Source organism: Pseudonaja textilis, chromosome 1, assembly GCF_049901715.1.
Source record: "Pseudonaja textilis isolate UNSWEBS1 chromosome 1, rPseTex1.2, whole genome shotgun sequence".
NCBI classification, from domain to species: Eukaryota; Metazoa; Chordata; class Lepidosauria; order Squamata; family Elapidae; genus Pseudonaja; species Pseudonaja textilis.
The window spans coordinates 164,556,987-164,572,359 of NC_141990.1; the positions used below are offsets into that span (position 1 = coordinate 164,556,987).

The following is a 15,373-nucleotide window of genomic DNA, read 5'->3' on the forward strand; positions in this document are numbered from 1 at the left end:
TGGAATTACCTGAAAGTGGGGGGAATACAGTTGTTTGGGTAGTAACTGATTTGTTTTCCAAACAGGTACATTTCATACCTTGTCCGTAAATCCCATCTGCAAAAATGTTGGCTAAACTGTTTATTTTACATATCTACAGGTTACATGGAGTTCCTGAATGCATAATCTCAGACAGGGGTGTCCAGTTTACCTCAAACTTTTGGAAGGAGTTCCTGAAGTTATTGGGCTCCGCCCAGGGCTTAAGCTCCACCCACCACCCACAAACCAATGGGGCTTGTGAGAGAACTAACTTGGTATTGGAACAATATCTTCGATGTTATAGAAATTATCAGCAAGATAACTGGGCTGACCTATTGCCATTCGCTGAGGTGGCATATAATAATTCGGTACATAGTAGTACTGGGTTTACTCCGTTTAAAGTGGCTTCAGGACAAGACTTTGTATCCATACCCAAGCTTCCACGGGAGAAACCTAACCTTCAGTCATTAGATGAATGGATAACACAGCTCCAGCTTACCTGGCCGGTTACCCATAAAGCATTAGATGATGCTCATCAAGCTCATAAAAAATTTGCAGATAAAAAGAGAACTCCACAAAAACCATGTCAAGTGGGTGACAAGGTCTTTTTATCCAACAGATATTTGCAGACCACACAAAAGCCAAAAAAGCTTATACCTAAGTATGTTGGACCTTTCTCAATTGAACGAATTGTGAACCCTGTGGCAGTCCAACTGAAATTACCAAAAACTATTTGACGGATCCACCCTGTTTTCCATGTTAGTTTATTAAAACCTGAACATACCTCCGACTTGAGACCAACTCAGGTTGATCCCCCTGTACCATTGCTAACTGAAGGTGAACAACATTTTGAAGTTAAAGAAATTTTGGATTCTCGAAAACAAAGGGGTCGACTCCAGTATTTGGTTGCTTGGAAACATTTTCCTCCTTCCCAGGCTGAATGGGTGAATGAGAAGGATGTTAGAGCTCCTACACTTATCAAGGCATTTCGTACTAAATATCCTGATAAACCCTAAAAAATTAGTATGTTGCTGTTACATGTATATTTTCTATTACCTTCTATTTTTATCTTTTTTAGGACTAACGTCTCTTTTCTATGAGGGCCGAATGTCAGCCTTCAAGATTTTCTCCCTTTGCTTTGCATCTTTTGGCTGTCATAAGTAACGGGGGGAGGAGGGGGGAATGGTTATGGGAAGTGAGCTGGAAGTGTTACAAACCAGAACTGTATAAACTGGGGGGCAGGGGGTACATTCTTGCTTAGGTTTTTATCCTATGCTATGCGCAGCTGCAACCCTTTATCAAACTACATCAAGGTCAACGGACAGAAGCCTCATCACCACCTGGAGATGCCCACATGATGATATACACCACTTTTAATTGGATGAGCCAATTGAACTATTGGGGGTGGGAACGTTATCATTACTTTGTATACGTGATTTACGCACCCATTTTCTCAGAGTCAGAATTCTTTTGTTGCTACCACTTGATTTCCAGTAAAAGATATCTTTTCTCTGATTAAAGGAGTCTAAGTATTTCTTTCTTGGATTTTGAATGGAGCACCAGCTGACAGCCCCTTTGTTAATGGGCCATTAAGACCATAACAAAGAACTACCTCCTTCACATAGAGCCATAATAGGAATTGCCCAAAGCCCCTTCATTGCATCATCCAGCAACCTTATTGCTGATTCAACCAAACTTTGCACATGGACAACCTACAGAGCTAGCTATGACCTCTGACAGTAACCAATTAGGATACTCTTCCTGTGTCCCTGGAAGTTCAAAGCCAGGAGAGGGCATAAAACCCAGGCACTCTCAGCATCTCCTCCCTTTTCTTCACCCAAGAGCTCCAAGGCATGTCTTCTTGTTCATCAATAAACTTCCATGATTCCAGTGTCTTTTTCCCCCACTTGGAACTGAACCCAGGAGGATATTTCTTCCAACAAAATAAACCCCATGAAATGGTCTGAAGTGAAACCGAAGTAAGGAAATACAGGAAAAAAAATTTCAGAGGTTCATATGGAGTAATAATGTTGGTAGCGATATGCAGGAGGAACTGAATCACATGCTAATCATCTCCTTTTTATGACCCCTTGAGGGGTAGAGTCTGGGCAAAATGGAGCAGTGTTCACCCAGTTGCCCTTCCTGTCGCTAATGCGGAATTTTATTCAGCAGCTAAATTCTCATTGTGCCCCGAGAGAAATATCTGCCTCTATCTGGGATCGAATTCACTGCCTCATTATGACGCAAGAACTCCACCTCTAGGCCACCGCATCACTCAACTGAATTATATGCTAATACGGTTTGATTTTGTTCAGCATGTTGAGCAAAATAGACCAATTGCAGGTTTTGGAATAAATGAGCATTTAGTATGTGAATCTATAGGCGAGCTATTTTATTTTATTTTTTAAAAAACAGACTTTTTAAATCATTTATTTAATGGATTTATATTCCCGTCCATCTCAAACGGCTGAAAAGTTAAAAAAAATATTTGCAAAAAATTAAAACGCCATAATAACCAATATTAGCGTTGCACTTTAATCCGTAATCTGAATTCATGATTAATATCGGTTTCTCTGCAAGATGCCAGACATGGTAGGAAAAAAAAATCCCGGCTTCTTATCTCCCAGAAAGTTTGCAGAGTCCTTGGGGGATGCAGAAGGAGCTGGAGGCTTTCAATCCGAGTCGAAGAAGTCCCGTTAGGGAGCCGCTCTTGCAAATACAATAACGCGGGCAAGGTCCGGAGGACAACCGTAGTGATTCGGTGGGGGCGCTCCGCGACGAGGGGCGGGGTGCTGCCCAGCTTGCTCGGCGAAGAATAGCAGAAGGGCCCGTCGCCCTATCAGCTCGCGAGAGCGTCAGCCTGAAAGTGTGCCTGCCCCTTTAAGAATCCGGCGGCGTGGAGTAGAGGCCCGAGGTGCCGATTGGGCGGCGTGGGCCGGAAGTCAAAGGAGGGCTTGTGCTGCTGTTTGGGTTGAGCGCAGGGTCGGGATCGCCCGCCGCCCCTTTTTCTTCTCCTGGCAGGTGGAGCAGCGGTGGCTGCTGTTCTGGGGGCGGGCGAGACGGGAGCGGTATTTGCAAGGGGTGCAGCAGTAGGCGCTGCTCCTACTCCGCAATGCCCGCGGTGGCTTGCGATTGAGGCCGGAGCAGTCTGTGGGTGCGTGGGCGGCGAGTTGAGTGGCTCTCTCTCTCTCCCCCCGCAGGCCTGGTGCCACCATGGCTGAGAGGGCTTTTCCGAATCCCTTCGCAGACTATGACAAATCCTTGGCCGCAGGATATTTTGATTCTTCAGGGAGGGTGAGTGCTTGGATTTTGGCTTCTTCTTGCCGCTCCTTTTAAGCGGTTCTTTTCCCTGAAAAATAGTGTGTATTTTGGTAGCAGCCGCAAGGGAAGAAGAATGCATTATTAGGGCTTTTTTTCTCTTAACAACGGCTAAAAGCTGTATGATAAATGTAAATAAGCTGCCATTTTAATTGTTTCAGTCTTGCCTTCATAAAGACCTTTTCAAACATCGTTTGCCAGAGGCTAGGTCGTTAATCTTACTTTGAATTCAAGGACGGAGTTTGTCAAAAAGAAGTACTTAAAAATATTCCTAGTTGCTTCTCCTACAGCTCCTAGTTAAAAATAGAAATCCATTATTTTTCTTTCCAAAATTATATGCATTATTTTACACCATTGTGTGGTTTCTGTTTATGTAATGCCCACCCTTGTATAGCATCCTGTGGGTGTTTGTACGGGGGGGGGGGGCGGGGGTTTCAATACTCAGGTACATAGCAGGTGGAAATTCTCAGTGATTTTAAGGAAGCTCTGTAAAGACATTGCCCCTCCCCCCCCAAATCAGGTAATATTGTGAGTTAAGTTTAAATACATTTTCAATGAACAAAGATAAATCTTAGTGTAGTGTAGTGCAGAAATACAGTTCCATAATATTCTTTGATGACTCCAGTGGTGATGGGAATCACGGAAAAACTATTTTAAAAAGGGTGCTCATTGACTTAACTATATTAATAGGCCATGCCAGTTGTGAGGTAAAAATACAATTACTTTAATTGGGTTAAGTTGATTGGGAGCAGAAATTCTTTTTCTAATGGGATAATGGAATTCTTTTTCTTAAGTGCTTTATGACTTTATGAAGAAACAAAAAACATCACTCTCATACATGGAAAGCATAGAATCAGAACCATGGCATTTCTTTCAAAGCCCAATTAAGACAGCCTTCTAAATATTGAGATTGTCTTGATTATGAAACTCGGATTAAAACATGTTTTTGAGGGTGTGGCATGAGAATACCTCTAAGAAAGCCAGGAACTCTGAATTGTAATTACGCTGTCAGCACCCTTAGGCAGAATATTTGGCAAAGGGTTTAGCTTTTCAGGAGATAATCTACACATTCACAATAAGATTTCTGGCTAAAGAAATGTGTTTAATATGCTGTGGAGAAATATGTGCTGTGCTATCCACAAATATGAGTGTAAAAACCCAGGTATGTTATAAACGGCATTGTGTTTGCCATATCTCTGAAATCATAAAAAATGGCAGGCAATTTAGGTGGAAGAGTGTCAAGGGAACCAATAAATGTTGAGTCTAGCTATTAAGTTTATATAGCAGTGCTGAAGATTCTTCACTGACTGTGTGTTAGCTTTGAGGATCTTATTATTGACATATAAAGGCCTAACTAATTTGGGAGAAGACTTTGGTATCTCACACTTACCTTCCAAAGAATCACAACATTCAAAAGAAGAATCCTTTTTTATGGTGTTATTGTGTAGATTACCGTTTGGCAGTAACTGCTTGGACCTGTTTCAGATGCCTCCCAGAGACGCATTTTTACCCAAGTCTTCCTTGTATGAATATTGGCTATTATATATGGATGTGTATATTTACTGATTAAATGGTTCCATTTATTATATTTTATATATCTAACACTTCAGGAAAAATGTATTCTGCTTCAAGATGAATAAACCAGTTATTATAAGCACATGTATCAGTTGTGTTGTATTTGTTTTGCATGTAATTGGATGGCCTTCATTTAGCAACCACAGTTGCAACATGGTTGCAACATGGTTATTAAACAAAGCTAACTGATGCAGCAACAGTGCTTGTGATCTTAATCTTCAGCCTTCCTGTTCTTTACAGACCTATGAGGATTGGCCACAAAGTTAATTTTTCATCACCATTGTAATTGCATAAACATAAATAGAGTATCAAAGAGAAATAATCATTTCTCTTTAAAATGATGGTTAACAGAAATCTTCAGAGTTGTACCAGAGTACAGGTAAAAAAATAATGAGTTTACAAGGAGATGGAATTTGGTTCTATATGAGGTAAAAAAAAATTGATAGTCATAATTCAACAACGGAACAAACTACCTTGGGCTCTTTTTTGCTGAAGGTCTTTAAACAGGATGGATCTCCATGTCAGGGATCTCCTGTAATAATGACTCATGTGTAATTTCCATTTCCATTTCAATCTTTACATTATGTATGTACTTCTATATATTGCCAGTGTTCATCACAAAGTTTCAAACCTGAAAGGGTTTTTAGGCTTAGAGCCTCCATAAATACTTGACTGCATTAAGAAATGGATATCTCCTTCAAGCTTTTTATGCTTACCACAACAAATGTTGATTAATCTATAGTGCCCTGTACAAAAGCTTCCATGTGGTAGAATTGTAGTGAGTCAGCTCAGACTATCAGGTAATATTGTACAATGCTATTTCTGTCCTATTTGTCTAATAGCAATCATCTAGCAGAATCTACTCTTAAAAATTTGAGAAGCCTTCAAGGTCCCCTCAGGGGAAAGTATGGCACTGGCTATAACCTCAAGGTAATAGGTATGGATAGCCAATGTATCACCAGGGGAGAGAAATACAGTTTTAAATATTTAAGGTTAAATCCTTAATAATCACTTGGAAGAAAGTGGCTGAAATAGTAGGGTTTTCTATAAAAATGAATTTGGATTCTTCTTTCCCTTTTTAAATTACTGCTTCCAGTCTGGCAGCTGTTTATTTCCTTTATACTTCTAAAAAGATGGTTCTCTTAAAAGTATAGAGCACTTCAAAGTATTTAGTCTGGCACATCTTGATAAGTGACAATGTGTCTGCTGAGACATAACCACTGTGTTTTTATTAACATCTACAGCTCACTCCTGAATTCAGTCAGCATCTGAATAATAAAATCAAGGAACTTCTCCAACAGATGGAAAGAGGTCTGAAATCTGCCGACCCCAGGGACTGTACTTGTTATACTGGCTGGGCAGGTAGGATGGGAGTGCTGCAAAATGTGAATGTTAAATAGCATGTTTTAAACTGAATGTTTAAAGAATGGCTGGAGAACATATGGTCTTATTATACTGCTGGGATTGAATTTGTCTTGAAGAAGGAAAGACTTGGGGAATCCTGCAAATATTATTTATCAAGGGATTTGTAAGCTATCCGTTTTTTTTTTCCAGGGTGGATTATCTTTCGAATTTCCAAAGTATTCCTGAATGTTACAGTAATTCTTTGGACAGAGAAATAATATTTTTTTTAAAGTTTCCTCTTTTTGCTGTTGTTGCAGTCGATTGTTAATGGCTGCCATCCTTTCTGCCTTATCAAAGATGTCTCTGTGTTGTTATACTAGAATTCTAATCTAGTTTATTGTTTCGTTGCTTTTTGATAAGCCAGTTTCTCACTATTCTTTTTAAATATATTAGGAGTGTATTTGCACACATCACATTTAACCATGATTAATGAATAGACTATTGTGGGCTTGAGTTTTAGTAAAATGAAACCCTGTACTGTACAGTCTTGATTCATGTAATAGCTATATGAACTGCAATGGTTCACAGTAGCAATTCAAAGTCACTTTAAAGCCCCACAGGCATGAAACCAAGGACTTCCTCTTTCCAGTGGTTTCTGCAGGCCCCATCAGATCTAGCACAGTGTGTATGCTCCCCCACGCATTGGAAGCAGGAAACATTTGGGAGCTCCAGCATGGATGTATGCATCTAATGGTTTGTGTTTTTAATTGAGCCTTGATGCTGTTTTAGTTGATTGTTCTTTTAATGTATACCACTTTGTAACAATATTTGACTCAGATCAATACATTAAGTTCTTTCTCTTTTAGGCTACTGCCTTCTCTTTATGTCTTCTTCTGAGACAAAACATTTTCAGTTCTCTTGTTTTGAGGTGGTGGCACAATTTTGGTTTCAGTCTACTGGTGGCATGGGCATTTCCTTAGGCCAGCAGGCTGGCTGGGTAGTTCTGTGAGTTGAAGTCCACATATCTTAAAAGTTGCCAGGATTGAGGAGCACTGCCATAGACATTAAGGAACATAAAGGCCCAATAATTTTGCAACCTTTACTTTCTAGAATATGCTTCATTCAGTGAAACTTCCTTAGGCTTTTAAGCCGAGTGTTTAAAATAGCTTCAGTGTTACGTTTTTCCCTTAGCGCACACTATTCTTAAATGATTAATACTTGAATGAAACATTACATTTTATGTATCAGCTTTGGTGAAATCTTAAATTGTCAATTCTGTTTTTTCCCCCCTTTTTTCTAAAGTACTTGATTAGAGATAGGAACATTTTGCAAACCAAATGAGCAAGGAGTGATGTTTAAACCTCATTCACCCTCTTGCATAGTTTCAGTCAGGATTAATCCCACATTCTTACCAGCAGTACTGATTACTGTAGTAGTCTATTGGAGAGGGGATATTCTGGGAAACTTGATATTGTAGGAAATGCTACACTACTATTTTGAATTCTCATACTCATATGTGCCCATGCATGAATAGAAATAGCACCAAATATCTGGGCAGATCATAACTCCATAATAGTAATATGGAAAGGTCAATCAAAACAAAGAGGAAGGTGGACGTTGAACACAGACTCTGAGAGACAAAGAATATATAACAAAATTTAAAAAATTAGAAATGTTTTTTGATGTAAATAAAAAAGAACACACCCCTTTACAGAATCTGTGGGATACAACGAAAGCCTATCTAAGAGGAATAACAATTGCATATAATGCTAGAAAGAAAAAAGAAAGAGAAAAAGAAAGTAATGGGTTATAGAATGATATTAGAAAATTGGAAAGACAAGCACACTTAGCACCAGAAAATGAGCAAATTATAAATGTAAGTTAGTTAAACATAAATCGAATATGAACAGGAAAGAAATTTAAAGAGCACTGAAATTAGTAAAGCAAAATTATTTTGAAAATGCAAATAAGCCGGGAAGATGGCTTGCATATAGGTTAAGAAAGGAAAAAGAGAAGAGATGGATACAGCAATTGCAAGATAAGGAGGGAAAGATACAAAATAATATAGAAAAGAAAAAAATAGTATTGGAATATTTTCTTGAACTCTATAAACAAGAAAATATGAGTAAAGAGAGAATTAAACAGTATCTAGAGGAAGAAAATATTCCAATACTAACAGAAGAAGAAAGGAAAAGGTTAAATGAAGAGATTACTATGGAGGAAATAAAAGAAACAATTAGTAAACAAAAAAACCTCCCAGAACAGATGGTTTACCTGCAGAATTTTATAAAAATTTAGGGGGAAATTTTTGATCCAATTCTTTTAGAAATGTATAATGAAATACTTAAAGGGGCAGAGTTACCAAGGTCGTGGAGAGAAGTATACATCATACTAATACCGAAGGAGGGTGCAGATATCATTCATATAAACAACTATAGACCAATTTCCTTGTTGAACGCCGACTACAAAATATTTATGAATTTAATGGCTGAGAGACAAAAAAAATACTAAGCAGATATATACATACTGATCAAAACGGTTTTCTTCCAACAAGACAACTTAAAAACAATACAAGAACAGTACTTGATATCCTGGAATACTGTGAGGCACATCCAGAAAAACAGACTACACTAGTTTTTCTCGATGCTCAAAAAGCCTTTGACAAGGTAAATTGGGAATTTATGAGGCAACAAGTAAAGGAAATGAAATTCGGAGATAAATTTGAAAAAATGTTAGAATCAATATATTCAAGCCAAGAAGCCCGGATAATAATCAATGGAGAAATGACCAAATAGAAAGGGAGTCAGGCAGGGATGCCCACTTTCACCTCTGCTCTTTTTCACGACTAGAAATTTTGTTGAGAAAAATTAGACAGAATATGGAGATAAAAGGATTAAGAATTAAAAATGAAGAATACAAGGCCCAAGCATTTGCAGACGACCTTGTATTCTTTGTAGAAGAACCAATAAAATCAGGACCAAAATTAAATAAACAGATAGATATGGAGAGGTGACAGGTTTAACAATAAAGATAAAACTAAAATGATAACAAAAATCTAACAGAGAAACAAAAAAAGAAATTAGAAGAGGTAATGGGCTTACAAATTGTAAAAAGAATTAAATATTTAGGAATTTGGCTCACGGCAAGATGTTCAACAATAAAAGAAGATAATTATGTAAAATTGGTATGATAAATAAAAAAGATTTAGAAAAATGGGGGAAATTGCAATTATCAATGTTAAGAAGAATAGTGACTATTAAGATGAACATCTTGCCAAGAATATTATTTCTCTTTCAAAATATTCCAATTAAATTAGATAAAAAAAATTTTTTAACGAATTAAATAAAATTACTACAAAATTTATTTGGTCAGGGAAAAAACCGAGAATAAAATTAAGCCCCTTACAAGATAATAGATGCAGAGGTGGATTTGGACTCCCTGCCTGAGAACTATATTATAAAGCGGAAATTTTAACATGGACTGGGCTAATTTGAGAAACAAAAGAGTTTTAATCCTAGAAGGGCATGATTTGGAAGCGGGGCATATAATTAGATGTTCACTATTAAAAGTGTGGAAAAAGATTAAACACAAACATTATACAAAGATCCTAGGATGGGTTTCCGTCATGGAGGCATTGATCCACCCCAATGCATTAGAAACTGGAAGAAAAAATAGGTATTATGATGTACTAAATTCCCAAGGAAGATTAATGATGAATCAAGAAATTAGAGAGCAAGGGATGAAATAGAGTGGTGGCCATATTTACAACTCAAAACAAGATATACAAAAGACATAGAAGAGTTTGGAATTGAGATAAAACCAAATCAATTAGATAAACTATTGGAGGGAACAGATGAAAAATTAATCTCAAAAATGTATAACTACCTGTTAGAATACGAAATGACGGAAGAAATAGTTAAAGGCGCAATGATTGCATGGGCAAGGAATGTAGGGCACAATATTAATTTGGAAAATTGGGAAAAAATTTGGAATCAAAATGATTAACAAAATTGGCGATCTATAAAGAAAATATAAAATGTGTTACCAATGGTATCTGTCACCCTCAAGGTTAGCTAACATTTACCCAAATGTGAGTCCAATGTGTTGGAAATGTAAGCAAATGAGGCGCACCTTCTTCCACACTTGGTGGCTCTGCCCCAAAAGTAAAAAATATTGGAAAAAAATTAGACTGGATAAAAGAAATTACAAGTATTCAATTAGAATTTAAACAGGAAATATTTTTGTTGGGAATGTTAAAAGGGGACTATGCAAACCAAATAGAATATTTAATTCTCCATATAATCACAGCAGCAAGAATTGCGTTGGCACAATGCTGGAAGGGCGAACAAATGCCAACAAATAATTTGATTACTCAGAAGATACTTGACTGCGCTGAAATGGACCTACTCACACAAAAACTTAGGAATAAGGAAGACTCAAGATATATTACAGCTTAGGATAAATGGTATAAGTGGATTAAAGAGAAAAAAAACCAGGAAATTAAAAGATATGGTTTTGATGAATGGAGTGGTTAAATTAAGAATGTTTATCAAATTAAGAAACGATTAGTAGTAAAATTATTACCAATAAAAAAAATCACACTGTCTTAGTTGATCAGAAACATATGTTTCATATGTTTATGTATTATGTATTTGTATATATAGATTTTGTCTGTAACATAAAGTTGTATTCAATGTATTGTACATAGTGTTTTTTAAATCTTTAATAAAGTTTTCTTTTTAAGAAAAAAGAAAATGCTACACTACTATTTTGGATTCTCATACTCATATGTGCCCATGCATGGTTCCTTTCAACAATATTCTGTACTCATATTGTAGTGGTAATAAAACATGAATGTTATCTATTGCTTAATTAAAGAAATCATAGCCAATACTTATGTAAATTTCCACTGTAAATAAGCCCATATAGAGAGGGAGGGAGGAGGCATTTGCAAGTATTTTTATTGAAAATCAAGTTTTAAAAAATGTCTGCTCATTTGAGGAGGGGGCACATTCTCATGTTAATCAATCACACTTTAAACAGTTCATATAGCCAATCAATAAACCACAATGTTTAATTAAAAATGGATTGGAGCAGTTTATGGAAGTAACAAAAATCTACATTTAGACAGGTTGAATAAAAAGGTTTTTTTAAGCAGAATTTGAGTTTCTTGAATACAGCTGGTAAAATGGAGGAATTTATTAAAGGATTTGTTTTGACATACAAAATCTAGTGTACAAAACATGTCGTATACATGACACATGTTTTATGTCATACATGACACATGCCATAAACATGACATACAAAATATTAAATGATTTGCGTTAAGGGTAGAATTGTCTCATAGAAAATTAGAATAGAATAGAATAGAATAGAATAGAATAGAATAGAATAGAATAGAATAGAATAGAATAGAATAACAGGGTTGGAAGGGACCTTGGAGGTTTTCTAGTCCAACCCCTTCTCAAGCAGGAAACCCTGTGTAATTCAGGACAAATGATTGCCCAGTCTCTTGATGGAGCATCCACAACTTTTGGTGGCAAATTGTTCTACTAATTAATTGTACTCACTTTAAGGAAATTTCTCTATTTCTAGGTTGGATGGTTCTTTAATCTTCCAACCATTGTTCCTTGCCCTGCCTTCAGGTGCTTTGGAGAATAGGTTGACCCCCTCTTCTCTGTAACAGCCCCTCAAATATTGGAAGACTAATTCACACCTATTTTGACTTGCATTCCTATTGTGTCTCCCACAAGTACTGCTTTTGATAGGTTGAATTCTTTTGTAAAGATAGATGGAAAGAATTAATTAAGCTGTTCCATTTTCCCTACCATCTATCACCTCTTTGCCATATTCTCCCAGTGGATCAATTGTTTCCTTGATTTTTCTCTTGTTTTTTTAATATATTGAAAGAAACTTTTATTAAAACCAAAGATACAAGTACAGATTAAACAAAACCTGGCTCAAAAACAGTAACTGTGAGAGGGACCTTGGAGTCTTAGTGGACTAACCATGAGTCAGCAGTGTGTGACAGCAGCCAAAAAAGCTAATACAATTCTTTGTTGTATAAACAGAGGCATAGAAGCAAAATCACATGAAGTATTAGTACCGCTTTATAAAGCCTTAGTAAGATCACATTTGGAATACTGCTTCCAGTATTGTCCTTTTTGTCTCTCAGTTAATTAGAGGGTTCTATGAAGCTTGTTTTTTTATTTTCAGTGGTATTGTAGTAGATGAGGCTTTTACAATCTAATTTTAGAATCTCAGTGCTTCTACTGTGCTTCTCCAACAATACTCCCCCCCAATAGGAAGACCCAGCATGTTTTCTAGGCATAAAATGAAATTAAGCCCCTCCCACCAAATTTAGGCCTAGTTTAAAACATGCGAAATTGGGGGGAAGGCGGGGGGAACTTGCCATTAGGAGTGCCCCGCGGGTAGCTACGCCTCACCATCAGCCGCTCCTAACAGCCAATCATGGTGGAGCACGGAGGGCTCCCTTACCCCTCCCTTACCTGGGTCAGCAGACAGGCGGCATTGGCGTGGATGTCCAGCAGCATTTCAGCCGCTTCTCAGGCCTCCGTAGCTTCCACAGTTCCCGTTGGCGCCTCGCTCAGCGCTGTCTCCAACAGCAGCGGCGGGAACCGTGGAAGCATTTCAGCCGTTTCTCGGGTGGGGGAGCTGCCTCTGTAACTTCCATGGTTCCCTCCGCTGCTGCCGCTGTTACTGGAGACGGCGCTGGCGAGAGAGGGACAACTGCAGCTCAGCCTGGGCGCTTGGAATGCAGGAACAGGCTGCGCACCGGGACTTTTGCAAACTTGCAGAGCCCGAGGCTGGTGCACCAAGGGTAGCAGCAGCAGAGACGCTCGCTCGGCTCTTCTCACGTCCACCCAGCCACTCAGGATTAAACCAAAATGCAGTGTGCAGCGCTCCCAGGTACCTCAAAATCTTTTTTTTCCTGTTGTTACGGGGACGGGGGAAAAGCAGGAACGACTCAGATGCTCTTGTTGGAGATGGCGCTTTGCAGGGGGGGAATTCACCCCCGAAAAGACATCCTAGCTGTTTTTTCGGGGCTCAAAAAAAAAAAAAAAAAGGCCTAGCCTTATTTTGTGAGAAACACGGTATCTCATTTATTTATTTATATTTCATACTTCTTAACCATCTCTCTCTCTCAGGGTCTGAGAGCAGTATACAATTTAATCAATGAAATTAAAATTAACATTAAAATAATGTGTCCCCCAGCAAGTTTTGATCCCTTTGTGTGGAAGGCTAAGAAATTGGGCGCTTTCCTCACCTCTAAGGGCAAGATGTTACACGATGCAGGAGCAGCAGCAGAAAAGGCCTTCTTCCTAAATCCCACTGGTCAAATTTATTTTCTGTTTTACCCTTTTTCTTTGGAAACCTGGCCATTTCCAATGAAATGAAATGTGTTGTTACCATAGGATATATTCTTCACTTTTTTATACCCAATGCCTTCTAAGATTCTGGATTTACTAAGGTATTCAGTATGATTTCAGGTTACAAGAAATGAATTGGACCAAAATAACTCTTCTCTCTTAACTACCTAAGAAAAGCTTGTTGAGTATCTTTTCATGTAGTTAATTCTGTGGCAATCTGAAAACAATTGACACTTATATAATGGCTAATAAATAATACTGGAAGAAAACTTTTGTAGAAGTTGATGCCATTTAGACATACGCTAAAACTGAAGTTTAACAGCAAGTTTAACTCTACCGTTTCCTCCCATCTTATTGTTACCAAGCAGTAGGCATCTGTATTAAAAAGCTGCTTTCTTCCTCATCATAGGTTGGGTGGGCAACCTGCAGACTTTCATTTTGTAGCCCTTGGAATGTTGGAATGTCCTCTGATTATGATTGTTGAACAAGTGTGTTTCCCTCCATTTTGATGTCAAGAAGTGTAGTATATTAAACCATATCAATATGGATTGTTTTAAAAGCAAGAAAGTTCCCAAAGGTTTTCCCAAATCTTGGCCTTCCTAGAGGTGGTAAGGCCTCCTCTGTTACCTCGCCCCCCCTTAAAATCCAGTCCTTGGCTCTTACCTTTGAAAGTTCTGCCCCCTATGCTAGATGCCTAGCGGAGTTGCAATGTCAGCAGTATAGGGCTTTGCTTGCTATGTGTTTCCATCAGCCGTTTAACTAACCAAGCAGGCAGCTTTGTTAAATGGGTAGTTCTGTAGAATCAATAAAAAGCTTGAAGAATTGTTATGCTAGAATTCTATAGAGAGGGAATTTTAAATGGATAGAATTCTCTCTGCCATACACAGAAAAGGCTGGGAAATGATCTGTGCAGATCAGCCAGGTTTTATCTTGATAGAGTAATAATATAGCCTCTTTAGTGTTAACTTTGCTCATTCCCCCTGCCACATGCCAGCAAGCATCATTTTATTAATTCCAAAATTTTATAAACAGGTCTTCTAAAAAAAATCAGAATTTTTAAAAAGTTATTCTTTTACAAGCATATACTCGCTCTGCAAATTGTATCCCATTTTTTAATTATAATTTTTAAATGTTTCCTGTTAGGAAAATAGAACCAGTAACATGTCAGAAATTTAAGTTCTGCTTGGTTAAGTTTGGTTCAATTGCAGTTATCTGTCTTCTAAATTGAGCCTTGAACAAAATAGTGATCAGTTTCTATCTCTACTTTTTATCTAAAAATCAGCAAATTAAATGTATGCTTCAGAGTAAAAATCTGAATATACAGTGGTTTCTTCTATATTGCCAACTCCAAAAACTGTACAAAGCAATTCCTATTTGCGTCTTCAGTGGTTTTTAGTGGATATTTTTAATTAGTTCCTCTTTTGGCAAAATATATATTGGAAATTATATTTTGTATATACCTCTTATGCTTTCATTTGATATAAGCTTTCTGTAAACAATTGCACAAGAAACGGTTCTTTGGATAGGGGAGCAGTACAAACTACTACATTGTACTATACCAATTCAAGAGAAATTAGCTGCTCAAGAAAAACAAAACAAAAGGTCAACAGTTTGTACTTTCAGACTCAGAAAAAGCAAAAATCTGGATAGTGATAGGTTTTGAGTATTGGAGTGTCAATTATTCTCACAGGCCTATATAATACATTTTCCTTGCCTAGTTTTCTATT

General features: G+C 37.6%; 1 protein-coding gene across 3 annotated transcripts in view; it reads left to right on the plus strand.

Annotated features, from left to right (window-relative positions):
- The first annotated feature begins 2,948 nt into the window (after window positions 1–2,948).
- Window positions 2,949–15,373, plus strand: part of LANCL1 (LanC like glutathione S-transferase 1) — a 37,863-nt gene continuing 25,438 nt past the window's right edge. The window contains exons 1-3 of one of the 3 annotated variants that reach the window (XM_087940807.1): window positions 2,949–3,072; window positions 3,219–3,312; window positions 6,156–6,273. In XM_087940807.1, coding sequence (XP_087796933.1) covers window positions 3,232–3,312; window positions 6,156–6,273 — 199 coding nt within the window. In that variant the 5' untranslated portion in view covers window positions 2,949–3,072; window positions 3,219–3,231. Of the gene's footprint in view, window positions 3,073–3,218; window positions 3,313–5,236; window positions 5,291–6,155; window positions 6,274–15,373 lie in introns of those variants that run through there. The other 2 variants (XM_087940765.1, XM_087940851.1) reach the window with 2 other exon arrangements.